Here is a 12,590-nt window from a genome sequence, read left to right as displayed (position 1 = left end):
TATGCTGAACATCAGAGAGAGAGAAGGACTACGAAAGTAGAAGGGAGGGAAAACCTGGCACTGGAGGTCCCTCTCTGAGATAGAAGCAATCTCTCTCTGCCCTTGGAGCGGGAGATTCCATGTTTCCTGTGGTCTTTGGGATGGTGGTTGCTTGGTAAGGCCACAGCTTTTATTAACACATGCAGTACAGTATGACATGCGTCACTCAAGGGAATATATATCACATTCCACCCCCCACCCCCTTACTTGAAAACTCTGAATGTTCACATTCTGCTTCCTTGGAAAAATTATATTGCTTAACCTCCTCAGATCCCCTAATTATTGCAATACGTATATCCATATAGGTGCAGATATATTTAAGAAGGCTTTTCCTGTTTGTAATTAAAAAGGAATGAAAATGGGGGAAAGCTTCAGTAGGTCTACAGGCAGCTGCTATTCCTCATATACATGGTGTTCAAATGTTCCCTGTGTCTACATGCATGGCTCTGACAGAACAAAATGAGAAAGACCAGAAGTGAGCTAATAATAGTTGTCAAAACCCACAGGAGGAAACATGCCTTTGTAGAGATATATTAAGCAAAGAGTAATAGGGACACACACATAATGTGACATCTTCATCTATCATAAATTTCTAGATGGGGCTTCTAAAGCTTTTTTGGAACCATTCTACACCCCTCACAAAAAAAAGGATCAGATTCTGAAGTGGCTGGGACAGAAATGCCCTCCCCCTTAAACTTATGCATGGGGGACAGGGTAATGAGCATTTCAGTGGGAGAGTTAGACTAAATATTTTCCCCTGGTGAGCAAGCGTTTTCCATGCAAGTCAGTTTTATGGGGGGGTGGGCAGTTAAAAAAATTCAATATTCTGCCTGCAGTTTGATGTGGCACAGTTTCAAATCCTACAGTCTCCTTCTGTCTAATGTGCAGTGCAAATCTAGAAATTAAAAGGCATGTATCCCTATTTCTAATCTAATGCCTGGAGCTGGAATCCACCCATTATAGCACAGTTTTCAGAGGCCAGAGCATGTGCAATTTCACTGTAGATGGAAACAGCAAGACCGTGGAGGATGCTGCGGTAGGCACACGGCTTCAGCTATGTGAGGGGTGGTGAGAAGGGTTTGTGGTTCTGAAGAGCCCACTTTCACCTAACCTGCTGAACTGGTTTACCCCGTGACCAAAACCAAGGACCACACCCCAAGGCCAAGGAGAACAACTATAAATTGCTTTGGGGTGCCTCATGGGAATCAATCCCAATAATAATAATGACCGCTCCCCGCATCAAACGGGTGCACATTTTGCGTGGTCGTGAGTAGCCTCATGAGATCACGGTGCAGCTCCTGGAAGTTGGGTCTGGCACCACCTTCCCTGGTTGGATACCTGTGGTCTCCACCCACTCAAGCAGCCGCCCAATCCCAGCTGGGGAGGTGTTGCCGGGGGGGATTGGCCAGGTAGAAGGAGGGATTAGTCAGTACACACAATAGGAGTTGAGTCATATCCGGGAAGCGGCCGTTGGATTCAGAGCTTCCCCACCCACCACTCCCTCATCTGACGTTTACTATGCAGGTTAACCATTTTATTTCCACAGCCACACAGGCATGCAGGCGCTGCTATGACAAGGTCGCTGTTGAAGGGCTGGAAAGGACTTTCCCTGCATTGGCAGGTTTCACCTTTCCCGTAGCAATTCGTCACAACTTTGGCGGTTGCAGGCCTTGGACGGAATCCTTTAGTCATCTACAAAATGGGGGGGCGTCGCCCCCACCCCCATTGCGGTGGCAATAACAGGGTTCCCGTTAAAGGGGTCTCAGCATTGGCTCATACGCCCAGGGTCGTCATTGCCCTCCCCCTCCAGCGGCGGCGAATGGGGGCTGGGCTATCTGCTTGAACATATGTTCTCCAGAGTTAGCCCACTCCCCACACATGCTGGATAACCCTGATATTACCCAGAACCCCGCCTGGGGGACTGGGAAGGATAAACGCCCAATGCCTGAGCCAAGGTCTCCCTACATCTGAATATTAATAAAGTTGTGGCCAATTTAATCCCATAGAACGTTGTCACGTGTCGTTATTTCCCTCAGGGGCTGCCCAGGGTTCAGGGGACTCCACCTGGCTACGCAATAATAATAACCTCAGTGATCAGTATGTTTTCTCAGAAATAAGCCTGAAGGTTTTCACCCACATCTCTTTAGAAATTAACTACTGCATTGTGAAAATAAGTCAACATGAACGACTTGAAATTTCCATTACAATATTTTTTTGGGTGGGGGTGGGGGTGGTAGAGATCGCCAGCATGGCCACAAAATGCTAGAGCAGGGCCAGCATCACAGAAATGTTTCCCAGTCATCCCACTGTACAGGTGACTTCTGTGTAACATTTACACCACAGGCATCGTCTTCAAGTAAACCCCTTGCACAGAGACACAGGCCCTCAAGGTTCCAAAACAACCTGCAATTCAGAGTCCGTTTCTACACCTTTCCCCTCCTCTAGGTTCTACCTCTAGAGATGCATAAGGCAATGTGGCACAGGGTGGGGTGGGGTGGGGTTAGCTAACTCCCTCTCCCATTAACCCAGTTAATGCCCCCCTAAAGCTGCTATTTGCTCCACAGGGCAAAACAAACAGGCCTCATAGGTGCCGTCTCATGTTTTGCTCTGTAGGGACAAATAGCAGCTATGGGGGGTGATTTTGATGGGGGGAAAGAGTGAAAGATATAATTCTACCTCCACACCACCGTGGTTCCCCACTCCACCATGACTGGCATTATCTTTTTTATTTTTTATTTTAAAAAAATGGATGATTTCTCACATGAGGCCTAGTTTGGTCCTGAAAATGGTCTGAAAAGTAGATTGAGTGAACAGAAGAAGAAGAAGAAGAAGAAGAAGAAGAAGAAGAAGAAGAAGAGTTTGGATTTGATATCCCGCTTTATCACTACCCTAAGGAGTCTGTGAGGTGAGTGGGGCTGAGAGACTTCAAAGAAGTGTGACTAGCCCAAGGTCACCCAGCAGCTGCATGTGGAGGAGCAGGGACGCGAACCCGGTTCCCCAGATTATGAGTCTACCGCTCTTAACCACTACACCACACTGGCTCCCAAGACTTTAGTTTTAAAAGCTTTGCGCAGTTAGTCAGCAGTGTCACAGGAGAAAAAGTCAGCAAATACGGAAAACACAAGATTTACCAGTATCTGATGACAAAGCATATTTGATTCAGTACATATGCAGAATTAGAATTTCTAGAACATTCGACCAATGTTCCAGCATCTCTGCTGGGTTCATACTGCCTTCTAAAATCAACTCAAGGTGCTGGTTTTGACCCATAAAGGCCAATTGGTTTGGGCCACTACAATTAAGATGGACCACTGCAATCTTCCAGGAGCAGTGTTTATGTTGTGCTTTCTAAAACTGATCTGGATGGTGTTCCATCTCTAACGTTTAGTCTGATTTTGTTTTTCTTTCATTAACACAAATTGGCAGCTTCAAATTTCAATAGTTCTCCGATACATTTAATTCCGAGTCATAAAATTGTTTGACGTACCATGCTGTCTTCGTCAACTTCTTTATATCCACAAGCAAAGAAGAAATCTGGAAATATATCTGTCCAGCCATTACTTGTACAATTTTTGCTGATATTTCCTAAACAAAAGAAGAAAAAGTGTAGCAATCAGGAGTGGAATTTTAATTCACTAAAAAGGTTGTCCCTCACAGATGACTTGAGGTTCCTGCTGCCAATCTACTATAACCTATTGTAGTGCATACAATGTGCCACAAACACTGTTTGCCACAAGCACACAACAGGCTTATGTAGAGAGCAAATAACTCAACCATATGATCTCATTGACAGACTACATGACAAGTCACCAAACATAACATAGCATATTATCATCATGGGCTTAAGCATTTTGTAAAATGGGTAAGTTTTCCTAACTGGATGTGCTAGAATAAATGTACCCATTTTACAGATGAAGTACACTAGTGGCTCATTAACGAGAGAACTGAATCAAAACATATGCAGAGCAGATTAATCAAGAAAAGTGAACCCATGAACCACAAGATTCAGGTCAACTTTACCACATACATTTGGCCAGCAAATTAAACAACAAATTGTGAAGGCCCAGCACACCGGTGGGAACCTCCAGCTCATGGGCCTAATTAGGCCTGGCATGGATCCCAATTTGGCCTTTGAAGCTATTTCCCCCAAAACTACATCTATCTGCCCCACATCTGCCATTATATGTGACATCCGGTGAGGAGCACAGGAAGCTCTGTAGTCAGCCAACCCCAGCAGAAAAGGAGAGCTTGAAGTTAGCGCCAATCAGCTGATAGCATATGTATTTCCCACAGGCACCCCCAGCAAACCCCTTGCAGAAAATGGAGGTTTATAATGAGGGAGAGCCATGCTAATGATTCCCACAGCTTTCAGTTAACACAAGTAAAAGTTTAAGTACTGAGACCTCAAAATACCTAGGTAGGATTGGGTCCACCCTCTAAAATACCCAGGTCCCAAATTCCATTCCTGAATTCCATCCCTACTACAATATCCAGCAATCTTCCTCAACAAAGAGTGCAATCTGATGCAGCCACCCCATCCATTGCTGATGGAGGATGCGGGGTTAAGATGGTGCATAGATTTCTTCTTGCTAGCCTCCACCAGCAGAGAGGAGCATTGTTGTTGGTGGTGGTGTAGTTGTTGTTGTTGTTGCCCAGTCACAATGGAGGCCCTAGTTTCACCCTGGCAGGTAGGAAGCTACCACCAGTGATAACCAGCAGCAAGCTCCCTAAACTGGCCATTTCCCACTTCCCAAGCCAGTGGAGGTGACAGGACTTTAGATTCAGTGCTGAGTCTACCTCTCTGCTTTGCCCTGTTGCTTCAAGCCAGGGATCAGGATTGCCCTGAGTGTCCTGACGCTGAAGTCAAGAGAACCCATGTGTCTATATTTGGCCAAAGTCAGAGCGTCTGCTTCAGATAACCTAAGTTGTGTCTCACCACCCCAAAATAAAACCCTATATCAATCCACGGTAGTGTCACGACTAGAAAAATGACCAAATACTTCCACCAGGTATGGGTGTGTTCTTTGTCAGCAACAAATGTCCATGAGACATTTAAAAATCACTTGGCAGAGGTTCTATTAGCGTCCAGCTTTTGAGAAGACTAATTTGCAGCTATAAATGTGTTAGATGGGGACGTAATTTGAATAAAATTGTCTTCATAAAAAGCCTCTCATTACCCCACATTATTATTTAAGGTGATATTGAATGATCTATGGCAGGGTTATTAAAGCCTTCAGATCCTGCAGTGATTAATAACTAGCCGGAGAGATGAATGTTCTTTTGACACACAGCAAATCCCAATTTCGCCTATAATGTGTTTCTAAAAGCCTTGTCCCAATTATGGGAAGAGGAGCAGAGATGAGAGAAAGTTCTAGAAGGAATAGCAAACTGGAGGGCATTCCTATTGCCCCAGAACATTGCAGGAAACTCTTCTGAACCCTAATTCATTATGCACCTGCCAAGTAGGCAATGATAAAATAAATCTACATATCCATAATAAGACTGGAGCCGTAACCCTGAAATAATCAGATCAGCGTGTTGGATTGGGAATACCTGCCCTTGAACCCATCCCATAAGCAAGGTGGGAACACAGAAACATAGAACGTAGAAAGCTGCCTTATACTGAGTTAGATTACTGGTCCAAATAGCAAAATATTGTCTACACTGACTAGCAGAGGCTGTCCAGGATTTCAGGTGGGGAACACAACCAATCCTATCTAGAGATGTTGGGGACTGGACATGTGACCTTCTACATGCAAACCACATGCTATACCATTAAGCTAAGGACACAAACGTGGTCCACCCTCTGCTGATGCTGAATGTACGCTTCTAAAAAAGGCCCTGCACAATATTTCAGATCTTATCTAAAATATTGTGCAGAATAGGTCAGGATATGTTGGGTTTCACACACTTCTGTTCCTTGGGTCCTGTTCAAATGCTATGCCCCACACGTAGGGGTCCAAAGATGCTGGAGATGGGGCAAGTATTGGCCTAGGGTTCTCCTAAGGCATTCTCTTGCTTCTTGAGATAGATCCAGGGACAGGTATGGTCCAATGTGGCCCATAACCCACATAAAGGCAGTCCTCAATAACAGTCGACTAATCAAGCCAAATACAGTCCACCAGTCATCAGGGCCACCCTGAAGATATTTTCCTGCCTGTGGCCTAAGACAAGATGGTGCCTTTTCCCATTCCATGTACAAGAAACACTAGACTGGCAGCCAAATCTCACTGCGGGGCAGCATAGGGGGTGCAGTGCAGACCATGTGGCACACAAAGTTCTTTCCACTTTCCACCTCTCAGCAACTGCAGCCTGAGGCAGCTGTGTCACTGTCTAATGATAGGGTTGGCCCCAAAAGTCATCTGTTGCGAGGCCCCCCAGGTGCATAATCAAGCTGCACCCTTCTGCCCTGTGTTTACAGTTCTGGACAGGCTGCAAAACCCAGAGTCCCACAGGTCACCATAAATAGCTGGTGGAATGCATTTTGGTTTAGTGGGTCACCCATCCTGCAGACCTGATATCCATGGCATACATTCATAGAAATTGCTCGGCACTATGGCCTTGATGCAAACCGGAATATAATCACTTGCATGTTTTCAAGATTATAGACATGCAGTCAGCCTTCGTAAGTGATATTTGTACATATCTTGAGATACAGGTATTGAAACAACAACGACAATGACAACAGTATGTAAGTTGCCCATCACCAAATTAAAAATGAACTCTTCATAGCAAAAATGATGTCTTGATTTCTGGCTGTTGTTACCTGCACATGAGAACCCTTTAAAAAAAACAACAACACCACCTCAATATGGTTTCCATTATATAAAAGATATATTACCTGGTTTGCTGAAAAAAATGCTGAAGATTTTTGGACACGGTACTGTCACGGTTTCCCCAATTTCTGCAGGGTGCCAGCAGGTAATGTTATCCCAGATCCCAACACACCCTGGAAAAAACCAAGCAGAAAGCATCACATCTGGAGCTCCTTGAGTAAATCTCTCCTACCACTGTGTTCTTCCGTCTTCCACAATTACTTCTCAGGAAGCACCTGTGTTTCTGGTTATTATGAAATATTCAAAAAAACATCAACAAGTGCTTTGAAAATGTAGCAGGTTTTATATTGTTAGCAGTTTGCCATCAGGAACTGTCTTCCTGTACTTTGCAAAGGATGAGGCCTACTGATGGATCTTTGTAGGTAATAGGAATAAGTCATGCCTGGACAGGGCAGGCCTCCCATTGAGGTGGTGGATGTTGTTGAGTGGGAAATGGTGACAAGGTCTCAAGAGTATGAGTGTACCACGTGGTGTGCCCTACACGCCCCCTTAGCCAGCCTGCTGTGGAGGGTATTGCCGCACTGCCAGGGGTGAGCTAAGAGTCAGCTGCCAACCCTGTTAGTTTCTGTATGTGGAACAGGAGGGTGCCATCTTTCCCCTCACAAAATATACACAGTTCTGCCTACAACTGCCTATCAATTATTTTACATTTCGAATGGAAAAATAATACCCCATGCCTCTTGGGTACCTGAAATTGATGCTGGCAATCTAACACAGATTTCCAGACTCAATAAGAAACAAATATTGGTTGACTTATCTCACATAGGATTTACTGTATCAGCAATTCAAGCAGGATTTGATCCACTCCTGTGTACACTAATTAAACAGAGACTGTGTTAACAATCTCTTTCCCTCGCAGAATGTGTTTGTTTACAAAGATTACCGTGCGAGCAATGTCATTATGATGTAATTAATGCAATTGCCTTCATCTGTTTCCTGATTTAAAAAATTATACTATAAAAGCAGCAGGGCTTAATGAACAATTTCAACATACTCATAAATCATAGTAACAAATCGTTTGGAACCTTATTAAAATGGACTTTCTAAGGGGAAAATGTTACCAATGAATCATGCAGAAATAGAGCTGATTCATGTCTCCCTAAGTATTCGTATGGCATATTTGTTGAGAACTTCACTTTTTAATGCATACTTCCTCCTAATCTATGCATTTTTGCATGCATTGTTTAGCTGGAGACCTGCACTTCAAAATTTGGAGAAATGCAAATTCCAAAGGATAGCATAATTGTGCTTTTGGCTCAAAAAGTGTGAATTGATTGCTTCTCATTAAAATGCAAACAAAATCAAATTTTTGTCTCATTCCGATTTCCTGGTCAGGTCAACCATGGCATAGCTGTCAACCCTCCCTGCTGTTTCCCAGTGCTATAATAAGGGAATTTCCCGCAAAAAAGGGAATGGTTGACAGCTATGAACCCATGGTCCTGGAAATTTCAGCTGCTTCCAGATCAGGATTCCTTAGGCTATTTTTTTCCAGTTAGCTGGTCACACCTGCTCTGTTTTCTCCACCTTACCTGTATCTGCCCCTGCTCTACTCAACTGACCCTCTCCTAGATTCTGACACTACTTGGCTTCCTCACAATCATTTCTTGCCCCTTCACTGCTATGGAACAGACTTTCCTCTAGCCTTGAATATATGTACCTTGTGTGTACTTTCACCTGCTAGTTTGATTCTTTTATCAGAAGCAACGAGGATTAAAAGAACACTGAACCACACCAGCAATTGTTGGGAAGACAAAAAGAAGTCTGCTTCTCATCACAGCGCCACCTGTCTGTGACCAAGCAAACTGTAGCGTGACAACACTCTTACATGTATTAAACATTATAAGGCAAACCAAAGCACCACTTATTCTTCATCACTTCTAAAAAAACTGCTTTAGTTTGCTTCTGGCATATTACTCCAATGATTGATTTTGCTTTGGGCATATTATTATTTACTGCCAAGTGCCACAGTAAATAAGCACTGGATTGCTAAAAGGCTGCAAGACTAACAAGACTGAAGTATTTTTACTTCGCCATCAAAATGCATTAGGATCTAACGGCTTGGGTATAATCAGAAATGTTTAGAATTCCAAGTGAAAGGGCCCCAAAAATATAGTGATGAGAAAACTTAATTCTGTCATAGGAATAAATCATGCACATCAAAGAGATCTTCAGCTATCTACCACATTTACAAACTTTATTATGCAAAGGAGAATTCTAGTCATAGGGCTGATCCCCTTTCACTTATCACTTTCACAGGAGGGGAAAGATGAAGAAAAATGGCACCAATGAAACTGATATGGCTCTCCCCCTCATCAATTTCATGGTAGACAAAAGACGGTGAAGTAAATGAAGGTACTGAATAAAAAGATGGGCTTTAAGTATCCAGCTCTGTTCTACTTAGAGTAGACCCATTGAAATTAATGCACTTGTTAGTCAAAAGCATTAATTTCAGTGGCCCTATTCTGAGTATGGCTAGCACAGAATACAACCCAGGAACCCTACTCAGCTATCCCAACCCACTACAATTGCCACCATGGAGGTGAGCCCATTGGCCCTATGCCTTCCCAAACATTTCGACCCCTGTTCCTGCACCTCTCCATGCACTGGGGGCTGAGTGTCTATATTGGGGAGACTGCTGCCCTCGTGTAAGTTCCCTGCATGAAGTTGAACCACAGGAAACCTACATACAATGGCTGCGAACACCCAGCCTCCAACATGTGATGGCTGCAAGAATGTCACCAACACCAGGTACCACTTTGTCACTACAGATCACACTCCCAACTCCTCCACTTGATGCAGCTGGAACAAGTCTACATTCAAAGCCACAAGTGTACTGCCATCCTATGTAGTTTGCACGCAAGGATTCAGGGCTGATAGCCTGGTAAAATTGGGAAATGTGTATGGTGCTTACAGAGAGTCCAGCCTAGCAGAAGAACCTTCCTCTCATTTGAATGTCCCCTATGGATGAAATAAGGGTGACATTAGTTCAGGGGTGCTCCATCTGCACTTCGCTCTTCCTTGTGCATGGTCCAAATACATTTTATCTTGATGAAGTGTGCTGTCTCTGATTTCTGTGTGTGCAGTGCGTTTCCAAGAATCCAACCCTACACTTCATAGAACTGCTGAAAAAATGTTCTTGGCTACGTGGACGTTCATTTCCTAAAAACATAAAGTGGAGTCTGTAGACACTGTACTATCCGACAAGATACTAAATTACTAAGAGGCTCTTGAATGGTCTCAGCCAGGCAAGATAAATCTGTTTTCTTTGTTGCTGAGCAGTGTCATGGATGGCCTGGAGCAACGACAGATGGGATCAAAGGAGGGACAACTTGGCAAAACGGAGAAGTGTTACTGGATCTGCAAGGTGAGTGGGAGCAGGAAGGTAGAAGGTGAAGGTATGGCCTCCTAAATTATAAATCAAACTGAAACAGTAAAGCCAACTTTTCCTAACCCTGTGCATATGCCATAAAGCATTGACCCAAAAAGCTGTACAGTCCAGAGCACAGAAGATATGGTTTCCTAGGTGTCGCAAAGCAACAGGTAAGAAAGACAAAGGGAGATAAAAGCAAACAGCAAAATGCAACAGGGGTGAACCAATCAGGAGGCTTAGAGCCTAGAACGTTCTAGTGCTTTGGTGTAGGTGACTTTTTCCACACAGCTGAAACAAGTTCCTCAGCCTAGATAGCACAGAGGCCTCAATTCAACGAGATCATCTCAATTACTGGGATACAGTTTTATTCGAAAAGGCTAGCATTTTACCCAGAGATCTATGCAGAGGAACCATTTTCTTGACAAAGTGGTCATATTAAAATAAACAACCCCACATTTCTACCATAAGTAGTGGTTATGCAGGACAATGGCCAAGTACTATGAAACGGTAGCTATCACTAATAAAGATTTTTTTTTTTTTAATGAAAAAACAAACCAAACCCATAAAACTAGATTTGCTATTGTGTTTATTTAAATGCGTAAGGACTTTGGGACGTGTGAAATTATACAAGCCTCTCGTGCATTAATGATTTATGCAAAAAAAGTGTAAGGCCTACAATGCAAGTATGGCTGAATCAAGTTTCGCAAGTCGTTACTTTGATGGAGCGGATTGCATCCTAAAGAAACAGCAATTATAATGAAATAGCAGTTATGGATTGGAAACCAGTCTGACTTTATGTTAATTATTTTTGGGTTTCAATCTATTAATTATAACTACCTGAGTTAAATACAAGTTAATGATCTGCAATCACCTTAATTGGGTTATTTTGTGAAACGGCTCCCCAATCACAGGATTGATTGAATAATTTAAAATGCTATATTGTGTGTGTGTGTGTGTGTGTGTGTGTTTGTGTTTGTTTGTGTTTGTATGAGTGTTGTCCATAACTGCTTTTCAATCAAATTTTCCGAAGTGGTAATCTATTATCTATGTTTGTTTATTTTTTAATGGGGTCCCTCACACTGATGCAATGAGATCCTTTGAGCATATGTAACCTTGCATAAGCTGTTTGGAAACATCTCCAAGCTTCTTGCCCTGTGACATGAGCTGGTGATGGTTCAAAAAATATACTCCCATGGTAAGGGTAAATATCTACTTCTCTGGATCTCTTGCCAGCAAGATCTTCCCCCTTTATGGCTGCACTTTTCATCTGACTTCCGGTTTTAAGATCACTTTTTAATGTTGGCACTGCAGTGAACATTATCTGGTTCTCATAATGAAAAGTAGATGTTCTACCACCCAGATTGGCCCTTCCTCCCAATCTATATGCTCCTGCTCAGATTGTAAACAACTTTATTAAAACATGTCTGCAAGCCACTTTTGAATATGCTTATCCTTGGAGGCTTATCCTTTTTTTTTTTAAGGGAACGGGCATATAGAAATGTTCCTATGGGGTTACTTCTGAGTAAACATGCATAGGATCATGCTGCGTATCTCACCCCCCACAGAACTATCCCATACTGATCTTGTTATCTTTGTAACCTGCATTTTCTACGAGCGAAGCCAAACTGTCAATAAACCTATTTGACATGACTCCGGCCCACCCACTGATGTGCAGCCTGAAAGAAAATGTTTGAAACAGACTTCCAGGATCGTATAAAGTAATGCTAGACCTTTGCCCCTCAATATCTCCTTCATGGATCACTGCCTTGTCGTGGCGAAGGGGCTTGAATTACTCAGGCAAGCTATGGACAGGTCAAGATGGACAGGTCATAGCGGAGAGTTTGGACCAAACATGATCCACCTGGAGAAGGAACTGGCAAGCCGCTCCAGTATCCCTGCCAAGAAAACTCCATGGACAAAGACAACAGACATATAAAAGATATGACGCTGGAAGATGAGCCCCTCAGGTCGGAAGGCGTCCAACTTGCTACTGGGGAAGAGCGGAGGACAAGTACAAGTAGATCCAGAGCTGATGAAGCGGCTGGGCCAAAGCCGAAAGGACGCTCAGTTGCGGATATGCCTGGAAGCGAAAGGAAAGTCCAATGCTGTAAAGAAAAGTATTGCATAGGAACCTGGAATGTAAGAACCATGAACCTTGGTAAGCTGGATGTGGTAAAAAATGAGATGGCAAGAATAAACATTGACATCCTAGGCATCAGTGAACTAAAATGGACAGGAATGGGCGAATTCAGTTCGGATGACTATCATATCTACTACTGCGGGCAGGAATCCCGTAAAAGAAATGGAGTGGCCCTCATAGTCAACAAAAGAGTGGCGAAAGCTGT

General features: G+C 43.4%; 1 protein-coding gene across 1 annotated transcript in view; it reads right to left on the bottom strand.

Moving 5' to 3' along the window:
- VIPR2 (vasoactive intestinal peptide receptor 2) overlaps positions 1 to 12,590 on the bottom strand; it is a 47,871-nt gene that overhangs the window by 17,337 nt on the left and 17,944 nt on the right. Inside the window, exons 3-4 of the mRNA XM_033166106.1 lie at positions 6,881 to 6,988; positions 3,527 to 3,624 (exon numbers count right to left, since the gene is read on the bottom strand). Coding sequence (XP_033021997.1) covers positions 3,527 to 3,624; positions 6,881 to 6,988 — 206 coding nt within the window. The remainder of the gene's footprint in view (positions 1 to 3,526; positions 3,625 to 6,880; positions 6,989 to 12,590) is intronic.

The sequence above is a fragment of the Lacerta agilis genome, chromosome 12, assembly GCF_009819535.1.
Source record: "Lacerta agilis isolate rLacAgi1 chromosome 12, rLacAgi1.pri, whole genome shotgun sequence".
Classification (NCBI taxonomy): Eukaryota; Metazoa; Chordata; class Lepidosauria; order Squamata; family Lacertidae; genus Lacerta; species Lacerta agilis.
Note: the sequence above shows the minus strand (reverse complement) of the source record. Positions and strands in the feature narration are given on the sequence as shown.